The sequence below is a fragment of the Lynx rufus genome, unplaced genomic scaffold, assembly GCF_022079265.1.
Source record: "Lynx rufus isolate CCGP_SWC_20201006 ecotype Redwood Valley unplaced genomic scaffold, mLynRuf1.p SCAF_2, whole genome shotgun sequence".
NCBI classification, from domain to species: domain Eukaryota; kingdom Metazoa; phylum Chordata; class Mammalia; order Carnivora; family Felidae; genus Lynx; species Lynx rufus.
The window spans coordinates 123,420,090-123,434,422 of record NW_025814834.1 but is presented as its reverse complement, the minus strand read 5'-3'; the positions used below and the strand labels follow the sequence as shown (position 1 = coordinate 123,434,422).

The 14,333-nt window shown below is 46.2% G+C and overlaps 1 protein-coding gene across 1 annotated transcript; it reads right to left on the bottom strand.

Moving 5' to 3' along the window:
- Nucleotides 1–5,264: 5,264 nt before the first annotated feature.
- On the bottom strand, nucleotides 5,265–5,672 carry NHLH2 (nescient helix-loop-helix 2). The gene has a single exon (XM_047082657.1). It carries the CDS (start codon nucleotides 5,670–5,672, stop codon nucleotides 5,265–5,267), a length of 408 nt encoding a protein of 135 aa, XP_046938613.1.
- Between the last annotated feature and the right edge of the window lie 8,661 nt (nucleotides 5,673–14,333).

Here is a 14,333-nt window from a genome sequence, read left to right as displayed (position 1 = left end):
TGAAGATGATGCTAGAGAGTGTCTGCAACAAGCTTGTGAAAGATTTCTATGCCTGGAGAAAAAACTTGAGCTTTATTTATAAGCAATGGGAACTCAAGGAGAGCTTTCAGGCAGGGAATGGCAGGCTATCTTTAAAAGCTGTTTCTCGGGGCATCGGGAGAATGGACCTCAATGTGCTAAGGAGTGTGGGTGGGGTAGACTGAAGAGCCAGCCCCACCGTGGTGGTGAATAGTAATGTCGCAGACAGTGTCCTCCTCCAGGAGGAGCCTGTCCACAGCTGCCACCTGCCTGCAGTGTCTTCCTGCAAAGTAGAAAGAGGCTCCCCTACCACCCGACGGCTTAGTCCCAAGCCCAGGCACATGCTGAACTTGGCAAGCAGGGCACAGGCTCAATCTTAGCCTCCACGGGTCCACTTGGTTGGGGGGCCTGCACTCCTTAGGCGTTACCTGAACTGGAGCTTCTCCTAAGCACATGCATGAGAAGATGGGGTACAAGGGCCAAAGGTAGGGTGTGTGCATGGCACGGCCCCCCTTTAACAAAGGAAAACCACTGAGTGTGACCCCTAAAGGCAGGCACTTGGATAGACCGACAGACGTGGTTTCGTGGCCCTGAGAAAGTTATGTAATTTCTCTAAGCCTCAGTTTCCTCAACTTGTTAAATGGAAGTACCTACCTCAATGGGTTATTGTGAGGATTAAAAGAGCTAAGAATGCACGCAAAAACAGGATGTGAGGGCGATCTGGCCACGACATCTGTCACCCCATTGATCACCAGGGTTGATTCGGCTGATCTGGCTGGCTAGGCGGGGGTCCCCTTCCTCCCTCACCGCTCCACGTGTGTCCCTCCGGAAGCGTGCTCGGTCGAAGAGGACGACCTTCCCCGATAGAGGAGGACTGTTCTTCAGTCAAGGGCATACGAGTAGCTGCGCTCCCCTGCTAGAACCTCCAAACAAGCTCTCAAGAATGCACACAAAGGTCTTGGCGCAGTAAGCGCATAGTTCACACTGACTACACGTTAGCTGTTAATATATCTACCACACCAACAATGAGCGAGAGCCCGTCCAGGCCTGGGAAGGGGTATTGGCTGTACATGCACTTGAGTTGGCTGTCCCCTGCCCCTCATCCCTTGCTACCCCAGACCTCAGTGGGAGGAAGATGGCAACCAGAGACAGATAGCAGTGACAGGGACTGGATACACCACAGCACTCCTGAGGTGGGCTCTGTCTGCTTACTTCATCCTAACAGACACGTGGTCATGGGGCGGGGCCACGGGAGGAAGCCCCAAGAACAGGATTCAGAGGGGGAAACAGGCCTTCCGTCCTCCTCCATCCAGCTCCATTTCTTTCCATATACACCCCCTGTCCTCAGTCTGCTCTTCCTTTCCTAATCTATGCCACCACCCGTACTCTCTGCCACTGGCCCTCCCATTATCCTCCCTGCCCCCCTGCCCGGGGAGGGGTTTTTTGCTCAAGACTTTTGCCCCTTTTCTCTGGATGTCTCTGGACAGTGGCAGAAGCGAAGCAGTCATCTGGGCATAGAAATACCCAGCACAGGTGGCCTCGTCAGCTGGGCCAGGTGGGGCTCAGTTTTCTGGGGAGTGGCAGTGCACTGGCCAGTTGTTGGGCAGCTGGGACAGAGGGCAGAAGGTGAGAGAAACATTGGGAGGTACTGTGGTCCCCAGCGTGTCTAGGGAGGGAGCGAGCCGGGGGTGAAGGACAAGGCCCCTGGCAGTGGGGAGTGGCGAGAGATCGGCTTGGGCTGTCTTGGGTGGCTTGCGCACAAGACACGTTAACAAGATGTGAGAAGACGGCCCTCCAAGTAGCAGTGATCTTGGAAGCGGCTGGTTAGGTGGATCCAGGTGTCTGCCTCTTCTGAGAGGCCTGTCCTAACAGCAGTCACAGGGCAGCAATGCCCTCAGCTGCCGTTCTCAATTTACCCTGCTGTATTTTTCTTCACGGCAAAACTTGAAATTAAATACTGTTTACTTGTTGTCTTTTCTCCAGTAGACTTGGTCCCATCTGTTGCTCTTTTCGTGGCATCTAGAACAATGCTCAGCACACAGTAGGTCCTCAACAAATATTTGTTGAATGTAAGATTTGAATGATTGCCGTCATTCTACAGACAAGAATTATTACTCCCTTACCTGTGGCTGAATACATGTCGCTGAGCCCCTGCTACATGCAAGGGATGAGTCAGTTACCTTCTGGTGTAGCAGAGCACCACAGTGCTCCCTTTCTCTTTGGAGGGTGCTGAGCTGCCTTGGATCTGAAATTGCACAATCCTCTCCTGGCCTCACAGGGGCCGTGTGCCTGGGAAAGGATGTTGCCCTTTGCCCTTGGTTCATGTCCGCCTTACTTAACACCAGAGGTGAGGGCCGTGGTCTGGGAAGTGAGTAAAAAGATCCCCCCCCCCAGCTGTCAATGGGAAGTCTGTGTAGGTCAGTTGGAAATCGAGCTCATAAACCAGGAAAAGGGGGCTGTCAGAAGGTTCTGGAGGTCAGAAGTTGACTCCATTTCTTGGCATGGGAGCAGAGCCGATTTTTCTGTCATACAAGAGAGAAGTGCCATGAGGACTGAAACTGTTCCTAGAGGGGGGGAGACCTCAATTCAAACACTCAGTCCAAAGACAGCATGTCTGGAGGCTGGAGGAACCAGCCCCTGCTGCAGTGGCCAGGACTTGGTCCAGGTAGAAAGCCAAAGCAGGTTCCATTCTTTTTCATGCCCTACAAAGTGTGTTCTTACTCTGCACCTCCATGTGAAGAAGAGAATGAAGTCTCACTTACTAGGTATCTGTGAACTTGACTATAAGATACCTGGGTGAAAGGTGAAAAATGCTCAGAATCCCAGATATTTCACAGACATAAAACGAAGCATCCACATAATTATAATTTTTACTTGGCAACCAGAGATTTGGTGTGATATAGACTCATGGTTCATAATATTCTACACGTGTGTGTGTGTATATATATGTTGTACATATGTATAGAGTTTTAAAGTTATTCACGTATTCTGTTTATACACGGACTATTTCACATTTTTATAGGCTTTTGTAGATGACATTCTTCACATCCCAAGGTTGGTCCAGGACTTAGTTTTTTTTCTTGTTTGCAGGTGTCATGTCTGGATTAGATGTTCGAGTGCTACAATGTACACCTTGTTCTTAACAAGTGCCACGAGGACTCAGTGTCATCATCTTGGGGTCTTCTTACTGCCAGTAAGTAGCCGTGTGATTTAGTGTAGGGCACGTAAACTCCCTGTGCCTCAGTTTCCTAAATCAAATTTGAAGAGGTTGAGTTAATTACTAAGACTCCTTTTAGAGCCAAAAAACCAATGATTAAATAATATTTTTCTGTAAGCATTATAATTTATTCCTCATTGGGAGGAACATGCTCTGTGTCACCATCACATGTAGGATATCTATAGATGATCAGTATCCAAGTTTAGGAAAAGTATCAAATACCTCAGTACATAAATTTGTTAATGTTTGGGTTGTTGGGGGTTTTTTTGTGTATATTTTTTAATTAGTTCCTTTCTGAGGATTGTGTCCATTAAGATACTTCATGCTCAGCCAGTATGTTTATTATTTTTCAATAGTATGCTTTAAATAAAGGAGAGAACTTTATTTGATACCTTTATTTATATGCAAAACAGCGCACCATTCATGAGATATGAAAAACTCGTCAGATAGAAACCAGGTTATATCTATTTTCACTACAAAATATTGCATTATATAAAGCAACAGAGACACAAAAAAACCCTGAAAAAGACTAAAATCTTTGGATAGCAGATGTGTGTGTTTTTTTTTCCCTTGTCTCTAAAATACACTCCTTGTTTTAAGAGTTTCACAGCTGAGAACATGAAACATTTTCAGGTTATAGACTTTTCTTTTTGGTTGTCACAGAGGAAAGTAGTTTTGAAATCTTTTTTTTTTTTTTTAGGAAAATAACTTAATTTCCTAAAATCATCCCACGCACAAACAGCACACACACACACACACACACACACACACACACACAAAGAAGCTACTGTCCTTATAAACAGTTTGTAAAGTACTTTTCAGACATAACTACACATAAGAATAACAACACTTTTTTTTAAAAAACTATAATAGTGAAGTGCTAATGTTGCTGATCTCACAACAAAAGAACCTTTTCAAGAACAAACATCTTAATATATAAAATATGTTTAGAAACAGGGAGAAGTGGGAAATTTGTTATACAAGTGCAATATAATTAGAGCAAAAAAGAAAGACCACAGTATAATCTCAACAGACACATAAAAAGTTAGACATAATTATTCCACAGGAAAAATTGTAAACACTTGACTATAAATAAATTGGCACAGAGTATCCAAAGTAAAATTATCACCACTCTGAAAAATAAATGTCTTGAAAAAAATACTCTACTCCTTCTAACATAAATAAAAATAGGTTGTCTTTTGCTAACTGTACCTATGGGTCCACATGTTTAAGGTCACAAATAGATGTTTTTGGATATATAAAGGGGCACTTCGCCTGAAAAAGCAATCAGATATTAAAATTTCCATTTAAATATGGATTCTCCTGTCTACATCAGTGTCCTACCTTGGGGTTAAAATCTCACCAAGATCAAATCTTCCCACAGTGTGTCTGTTCTTTATCTTTTAAGCTTACCAATATTCAGGGTTTGTCTATTTTATTTGGATCCTAATATAATCTTCCCTTCCACAGCAGAATGGAAACTTTCCTGTTCCACCGTTCTGTGCCTTAAATCTCTACACTGGAGGAGAGTCCCTCCCACCCCCTCCAAATGTTAGGTGATTTGTCAATTAGAAAAATCCCAGATAGTCTAAAGTTAGGAGGCTTTACTCTGAGCTTCTGAGCTCCTGCCCTCATTCTTTCAAAACGTGAAGATCTGTGGGAGATAAATGGAGAACTCAAAGCCTCCAGTGAGCTAAAGCAACCACCCTTAAAGGGATCCTAACACACGGAGGGGAGGTTTGGAGGCTGTGCGTTGCGGGTGCCTCGGGGAGGCTCGCCTGGAATAATGCCCCCTGCAAACCCGGGGGCTCGCCAGACAACCCCACCTTCCCGAGTTGGAAACCTTCCCTCGACTCCCCGCTGACCGGAGAGAGCTCGAACGCGTGGCAAGCTTCCTCCCGCGTCCAGGCCTCTCGCGGCGGCTGTCCGGCTGGGCGGCCCTCTCGTCCACCAGCCCTGCGGCTGCCCCCCGGGGCCGGTGGCGCTCCCCCGGCATCCGGACAGGCGGCCTCCCGCCGCGCCCGCGGCCCTACACGTCCAGGACGTGGTTGAGATAGGAGATGTAGCAGATAGCCAGGCGCAGGATCTCGATCTTGGAGAGCTTCTTGTCCGGGGGCAGCGTGGGCAGCAGTTTGCGGAGCTCGGCGAAGGCCAAGTTGAAGGCCTCCACGCGGATGCGCTCGCGGGTGGCGTGGGCCGAGCGGTACTTGGCGGTGGCGCGCCGGCGGCGGCGCTTCTCCTCGCGGCTCAGCTGCTGCGGGTGCGGGTAGAGCGCGGCCCGGCTGCCGCCCTTGCCGTCGCCCTCGGCCTCCTCCACCGGCTCCAGGTCCGACACACTGCCCAGCACCTTGGCCTCCGCGCCGCCCAACGACTCCGGGTCCGAGTGCGCCGAGCTGGGGTGGTCCGAGTCGGCGGCTTGGTCCGGACTCAGCATCATTTTGGAAGCTGAGGGGGAGTCAGAACATCAATCAATAAAAGGAAGGGTCTTCCTTGGATCCGAGGGAGAGCGGGCGAGGGCCTACCGGTCCGGCCCTCGGCGCGTCCCGGGTCTCCTCCCCACCCCAGGCGGGCGCGCTCGGCTGAGCTGGCCCCGCGGGCAGGCAGCGCGCGGAGAGGGGCAGACCCGAGGGCCCGAGCCGCGCGCCTCCCCGCGCCGGGACCAGCGAGGTCCCGGCTGGGCCCCGGCCGCATCCCGGACCCGACTCCTCGGCCTGCGGGAGGCCGAGACCGGCCTGTGGGCCCGGCCCGGCGGGGAAGCGGCAGGCCCAGGAGGCTGCGCGCGCGTCCGGTGCCTCCTTCTGCCAAAATACCGACCCCGCCAGGCCGCCTGCCTTCCTTCCCCTTCCCTGACAAACGAACGATGCCGAACGGCGAGCACTTCTGGGGTGTACGCGGGGCGGGGGGACGCCGTGGGCGCCCCGGCCCCGAGGGCCTGGGACCAGGCAGCCGGAGGCCGCGGCGCCCGTGGGCCTCGCACCAGTCTGGGGCGTGCGGGACGGCCGCGGCCGTGGAGGGCGCCCCGCGCTGGAGGGGAGCCCCGGTCACCAGTGCGGACGGAGGGCAGGCGGCCCGGAGCGGGCAGCTTCTCCGTCCCCCTCGCGCTTCCTCGGAAAAACAAAGCAATGACTGAACAAACGCGAAGGCTCCTTTCTCCGGAAAATTGACCCTTTTGCCCTCGCGGCCCCCCGAAGCACCATCTGTCACGCAGACAGCCACACACATCGGGGACCTAGGGACGCGGCGACGTGGCATCAGACAATGCGCCTAGCAGCCGGCAGACCACCTCACGGGGAAAATGCTGCCGGCGGGGTAGTGGCGGGAGGGGAGGCTGGGAGGGAAAGGGAGACCCGGGGCGGGAGGACGCGACCCGAGCTTCCTCTCCACGGGCCAAGCCCGGTGCTGGGGGGGGGGTGGGGTTCGGAATCGAGAGCCCCGCAGCGGCCCCAGGGCGGCCTGGCCCAGGCGGAGCGGGGCTGTGCTCAGCTCTCCTGGAACGACGCCTTCTCGGGAAGGCCGTCCCGCCGGGCTCCTGCCGGGGCCTCGAGCTCCGACACCGACCGCGCGCCTCCTGGGAGGGGGCTGCCCACAACCCCCGGGGCTCGGGTGGTCGGCGGGGGGGGGGGGGGTGGTCCGGCCTCCAAGAAAGGGGCCGGCACCTGCGGGGCAGCGCGCACCGACCGCCGGCGCCAGTGGGAGAGCACCAGGCCACGGGCCCCGCGCGTGCAGCCTGAGAGACGCTCGCCGCGGGAGAAATCCGTGGCGGCGACGAGTCGGAGGGCTCGCTTCTAGAGAAACAAAAGCCAGGGAGGTGAGATCCTCTCCTCGCGCCGCGCTCGCCCAGGAGCGAATGTGTCTCCAAGCTGGCTCGTACTGCGCTGCGAGGAAAGCGGGTCCTCGAAGGCAAAATAAAAACAAATGCTCCAAGTGAGCTACATGTGACTCCCTACGGGCTTCTCTCGAGTACGTTTATAAAGGAGAACAACTTGCACCTGTACATTCGGCTTGAAAGGGCATAAATAAATTGGCGAGTGGTGGAAAATCACAGTAAGCATCGACATAGTTGTAGTGCGGCTAAAAAGTTCCCGGGTTGCCTTTAAAGCATGCTAAATTCTCCTCCAGATATCTTTTTAAAATAGTCACAAATAGCATGTCGTGCATACATCCATTTCACAATTAGCTGAAGTACATCTATGAAGACGGTATGAATAATCTAACTTAGTTCCAAGGTGGGAAAAAAAAAATCACTTAAAGGAGCCTTACCTTGTAAAAGCCTTCTCGATAATCTTTTCTCCAATCTTTTAGAGCTACAAATCCCAAAGAATAGAGGGGAGAAATTCCGAAGTATATATTAAAAGCAGCAAATATTTATTACATTCGAGTGTGAAAAAGCAGCTGTCATCTCGCTGGTGTCCACAGCGAGGGACGATAGTGTCTCAGGATGTGGACGATGTAAATGATTGTTCACTTAGTTGATAGACCAAAAATGCCTTCTCCTTTTAATTGTTCTCAAACATTTCGGGAAATTCGTTGTTGATTTTTTTTTTTTTTAAATGAGGTGTTGAAAAGTCTCGTGCCTTTTTTCCTCTTCTGGGTCTCTATAAATAACAAAAGAGATGCAGAGATAAACACAATCACATCAAAGGGCTGATTCCTCCACTTTCTAATAGTGGAAGAATCAATAAGAAAGATGGTTACATTAGATAAGATCCCGCTCCTGTAGGACTCCTTTCCTTCCCTTAATACCGTGGAGAAGAAACTGGGAAGAGCAAGGCAGAGATGCGATCTTCCTCAGAAGTGATTTTTTTTTTTTTTTTGAGATAAGGCTTTGTTCAGCTGATGTCTCCCCAGTTCCCAGGAACACAATACTGTAACTCGGGGCTAAGCTTGCCTCTTCCTCTCTCCTCATTTACTTGTAGATTGTATAAACAGGCACCTATTTGCAGTTTCAAAGTCTTCCAAGGCTTGCTAACACCTCCCACCCCCACCCCCTCCTTTCTTTACCTTATAGCAAAATACATATAGTCTGGCTTGGAGACGCTTGGAGAAAGGTTCGTGGAAAGTGAATGTCTCCCGGAGTAACAGTGACAGGGACGCGGAGAAAGACGGGAGAGGGTGGGAGAGCCAGAGCAAAGAGGCAGAGATGCGTGTGTGGCTTCTTGGCTCTCCTGGTACCAATTGATTCAGCCTGGAGATGGTGGAAGAGATAAAGGCTTAAGAAGGGGGATGGAATTTTTTTCCCCTAAATTGATATTTAATGGGAAATCCTATTGGACAGAAACCTGGACATGAGTCACTTAATTGGACTTGACATCTGTCACAGTGTGGGAGTTTTCACAGCCCAAATATTTTAGCAGATCAGATTCCCACTGAATCTGTGCCATAAAATATAACAGTTGAAAGCAGTCCATGATAGAAACCTTAGCCTCTAAACAGAGTCTCTAGCCATTATCAGACTATTTCTCTTTTTCCGATTATTGATGCAGTCTATAAGTGCAAATAAGCAACATATTGACTGTGGAAAATTTCTCCTCACATATTAGAAAACCGGCATCTTCCCCTAATGTTTGGGAAAGTATTTGTGTCCAGAACATGAAAATATATACTATATATGGTACTATAATAAATATATTCACGTATGTAATGACCAACATTTATTAGTGATCATCAGAAGATATTTGATCAAGACTCGATGAAGCATATTCATGTTTTTGAAATATATCCTGCCACTGGACTAATTTTCCAATATGTGGTTTAAAAAAAAAAAAACCCTTTCAATAGATTAAGTCATTGGTGGAACTGGGAACAGAATCCAGGCATTGTAATTTCAGAGAGCACTCTAGGAGACCATCCTACTTTCCTAAACATGTTTGTTTTTCTCTTTACCCATTCGTTCATTCAAGTTAAAGTCTGGCATATTACATGTGTTGATTATTGCACTTCATTTTTGCTTATTTTACCATGTGAATATTTAGCGTAGGGGCAGTGCATTGGGCCAGGATGTAAACACACACAAATCACCAGTGTATTGCAGCACATTATGCCTTTGCTATACCCGACCCCGTGGCCCTGAATTTATATGCCTTATAACAAAAGGGAAAATCTAGTTCAATTACTTGGCCACTTTATAAAGACACTGTTAGTCTCCATCAACTAAGTATTATTTGCAATCATTTTGGCTTTTTTGATTGTGTAAGCTTAAAAGAAATAAAGAAATACTGTAGCCTTATTCTCCATGTCAATAATTCCCTGGGGGAACATTTGTGGAGAGAGGACTCCTCATTTTTCCTTCTTTTTCAATTTTGCTCTAAAAACAGGTTTTATCATCAGGGGAGAGGATTGATCAGCCTACCCCTGGGAGTGACCCTCATGGCTGCCACCAGTCCTGTTTGCCTTTGCACACATATTTCAGCCTATGGGAGATGCCTGGACCGGAATGGGGTGGGGGTGGGGAGAGTAGGAAGTGTCTCCAAGGAAAATGGGCACCAACACTTTCCAGCTTTGCCTCTGCCCAGCCCCAGCACAGAAGCATGTTTTAGATATCCCCAGGACGTTTCAGCAGAGGCAGAAGCCAGCTGCATTTAGGTGGCAGTGGAAAGAGGTGAGTGGAGGAACTCCCCAAGGTGTAAAGATGAAGGGAAAAGGGAGGTTTCCCCATTCTGGCCAAGCATCCACACATAGCCAGACCTGTGCACCCAGATGCGCACCCACAGATACCTGTAGTCTCACCCCCCACTACTCATGTAATCTGGCTGGCTCTGTTAGACTGCTACACATTCAGACTGACAAAGTGAAAAACCTGGTGAGTCTAATCACCATAGCTCATGAGACCATTGCTGCCGTGGGAAGCCACTGGTATCTCTAGTTACCCTGGTGTTGGAGGAAGGAAGGAAGTGGGGGGAACATACCAGGGCAGGTCAGATCCTGCCAATGTGTGTATGGATCCAGATACGTTCTTTTTTACATTCAGGCTTACCGATTCCATACTGACAGCCTGCGTGTACATAAAGCCCTTGTAAACAGGTACACGCTTAGACTCATACATAGCCATGGCTGGATGCACAGTTATGGTCACAAACATGAATTCATGCTCACATACGTGTGCATTCTCTCTTCCAGGAAAGCCTCCCCCTCTCCTACTGCCACCTTTGCCTTTTCTAAGACCTCCCTAGCACAGATGGTCCCTCCTTCTGTGCTTCATAAGCACTTTTTTTTCCTATCCCCCTTAGAGATTACATATCGTACACGGTGATTCTCGGTTTCCATACCTGTGTTTCCCACTAGGCTGTGACGCTCCCAGGGCAGGTCTGTAGCTCATGGCCCCAGCACGGATGTCTGAGTTTGACACATTGTAAGTACTCAGTACTATGGTGAATGACTCTCTATGTACAGAGGCAGCTGGAGTATTTGTAACACAGAAACATTTCCATCAAAAGACCCTTAGTTTCATCTGTATTGGTTTCCTCCCCTATAAAAGTGAGGATAATAATCCTACCCTCCTCACTTCACAGGCTGGTTATGAGACTCACCGCATGTGAAAGTATCTTCTAAAATACCAAGCATCATACAAATGAAGATACTATGGAGTATTAAGAGTAATATTACCTAATGTTACCTAATATTAAATCAGTAGGGAGGTGGCAAGCAGTGATTTAAAAAGCCAGACTTCCTGGCTCTATCATAGGCTAGCCATGTAAACTTAAGGGATTTACTTTACTATCCTGGACCTCAGTTTTCTGTCTATAAAATGGGAATGAGAAAAGTATATCATGTTGTTATGTTATGTCATTCTTTTTCTAAAGACGAACAAAGATAATCTGTGTACTTAACTGAATGCCTAAAACTCATGCTCAATCAAGTTGACTATTCATATTGTTAATAATATTACTGTTATGGTTCAAAATAAATATTGTGAACCAGAAATACAAAATAAAATTACATGAAATATAAACATATCCGTATACTCACCCCAATTGTGTGTGTGTGTGTCTGTCTGTCTGTCTGGCAACTAACCTACAGTGTGCACTTTCCATGTCAAATATAGGTCTAGGGACTTTACACATATTAACTCATTTTATCTTCACCACAAAGTGTTGAGACGGGTACTGTTGTTGTCCTGGTTTTGCATATTAAGGAAATTGGGACGCAAAACATGATCTATTCAAGGGTGTACAGCTAATAAATTATGGAGCCAAAATATAGACTGAGGTAGGCTAAACTCAGAAACTGCCACCACTGTGCATTTACTGCTTCTATGGTCATAGTATCCTATACAAATATACTCAGGTAGAGGACTTATTCACCAAAAGAAATGCATATTCTGAAGGAGAAATATATACACACGCACAACATATATAAAATATCACATTTTGCATTCAGAGGTGGTCAGTGTGCAAACAGTTTTAAATACTTACTGTGCATCTTGCATTGTGCCAGACGTTACTGGACTACAAAAGCTTTATAATTATTTGTTAATTCCACTAGACAGCTGTTTCCAATCTATTTTCTTCCATTTTGCACCCTATCAGCAAAAATTTTGAGCATACACATCCAGTATATGTATTTTATTGTTAACAAACTTTATGCAGAGACTACTGGCATATTCTATAATTATAAAGCATAAATGAAAAGACATTTTTAAGTAATGCTAAACATAAAAATAATTTTTGTTAAAAATTTGTATTAAAATACAAAAGCCTATTAACTGCAAAAAATATTGATAATATATAGTTTTTGGAAACAATAAGCTTCATTTTATTGTAATCATTGCTTAACCCTTTGTGATAATGTGATCTGATGGTCTGGTTTTTAAGCCCAACTTGTTTAGAATCTGGTTTTATGGCAAATACAACAGAAAGGGATGTAATACAAAAATTCAAAGATCCAAATAGTAGTTCATCATTGATTGTTAACTAAATTCTATTTCTGATTTTTCTGTGTTATCTACCGAATGTGCCAAAGTTTCATTGAAATTTGGCTAGCAAATTTCCTTCTAGTGGGAATTTATTATTCTTTTAAGAAATGAGTTCAAAATCCCTGAAACTCTTTATTTGGACACTTTTTTTTAACAGTTTAGATTTTTCTAAGTATTTTAAGTGTTCACATGTAAGAGATTTTGACATACGGGCACATTTCCATTGTTTTGGACATCAAAAATCACATATAATAGAACAATTTCCAAATATCTCTCTTTAAAATGCCTTTACCGTGGCACAAATTTTCTTTTTAAAAATCACTACTTAACTCTTCTAAAAATACATACTTGAAGAGACACATTTAAGGTGTTTTGTTTGTTTTTAATCTGTTAGCTTCCAATTGACATCCTGTAGTCATAAAAAAATAGATTTGGAACACTTAAATATGAACAGATCTTTTAAGAGATTCTGTAAGAGCTTTGCTACGTACTAATTGATTCTTTGCGGGACATTAGAATTTCATGGTCTCTTCTGGTTTCATGTATTGCAAAGATTCTACCATATTCTAAAAGACTCGTATTTCTAAAACTACATGGGTATATCTGGTATACTTCTTCAACTTCCTTATGGAAAATTCTTGCCTAGGAATTATTTAGTGAATAAATTTTGTTTGTGAGGTATTTCTGGCCCCAGACTCTATATTTGAGTTAAAGAAGCCATTTCCTCAGTGGTTATACGTCCACAACTTTTCCATAAATCATTCTTCAAAAAAAAATTTTTTTTTAATGTTTATTTTTGAGACAGAGAGAGAGCATGAGGCGGGGAAGGGCAGAGAGAGAGAGAGAGAGAGACACAGAATCTGAAGCAGGCTCCAGGCTCTGAGCTGTCAGCACAGAGCCCGACGCGGGGCTCGAACTCATGGACTGTGAGATCATAACCTGAGCTGAAGTCGGATGCTCAACCGACTGAGCCATCCAGGCACCCCCATAAGTCATTCTTTTATTAAAGATCATTTCCGTTGTGAGTAGCTCCTCTCCCATACATTTTACCTTTAATGCCCTCTTAAAAAGAGAAGTTCTTGGGGTGCCTGTGTGGTTCAGTTGGTTGAGCGTCCAACTTCGGCTTACGTCATGATCTCACAGTCCGTAAGTTCGACCCCCGCGATGGGCTCTGTGCTGAGAGCTCAGAGCCTGGAGCCTGCTTTGGATTCTGTGTCTCCCTCCCTCTCTGCCCCTCCCCTGCTCATGGTCTGTCTGTCTGTCTGTCTCTCTCTCTCTCTGTCTCTGTCAAAAATAAATAAGCATTAAAAAAAAGGAGAGAAGTTCTTTGTGTATTTGATTATTGAAACAGAATCTGTGAAGTACTGTGAGCTGAAACACGTTAGAAATAGCTGCTCTTTTTTCTCATCCCACTAAATAGCAAACTTCCAACACTACATGATTTGGTCTCATACTTGTTTCTTCAAATCTCCAGCAGTGTGTTGTGTCCCCATGTCTATCAGTGAAATTTGCTGACATGGGAGTGCATTTTAGTTTGTTACCTTCTTAGTGTTTGTGTACTATTTCAGCCTTCTCCCCAAGAGTGGCTTTTGCTATAAAATATGAAACCTTAAATAAGGCGCCTGGGTGGTTCAGTCAGTTAAGTGTCTTGACTCTTGATTTCAGGTCAGGTCATGATCTCACAGTTCATAGGTTTGAGCCCCACATCGGGCTCTGTGCTGACAGCACAGAGCCTGCTTGGGATTCTCTCTTTCTCTTTCTCTTTGCACGCCCCCCCCCCACACTCTCTTTCTCTCTCAAAATAAATAAATAAATATTTTTAAAAAGCTTCTAAGTATTTACCATTATATTTAGTGAAATGTTTAAAAACTTTTTTTTAATCTTCACTTATTTTTGAGAGAGAGTGACAGAGTGTGAGCAGGGGAGGGGCAGAGAGAGTGGGAGACACAGAATCTGAAGTAGGTTCCAGACTCCAAGCTGTCAGCACAGAGCCGGATGGGGGGCTTGAACTTACAAACCATGAGATCATGACCTGAGCTGAAGTCAGATGCTTAGCCAACTGAGCCACCCAAAAGCCCCAGATTTAGTAAAATGTTTAAAAGTACTAGATTATGACATTATTTTAATTTTTTTTATTTTTATTTAATTTATTTTTAAATTTACATCCAAGTTAGTTAGCATATAGTG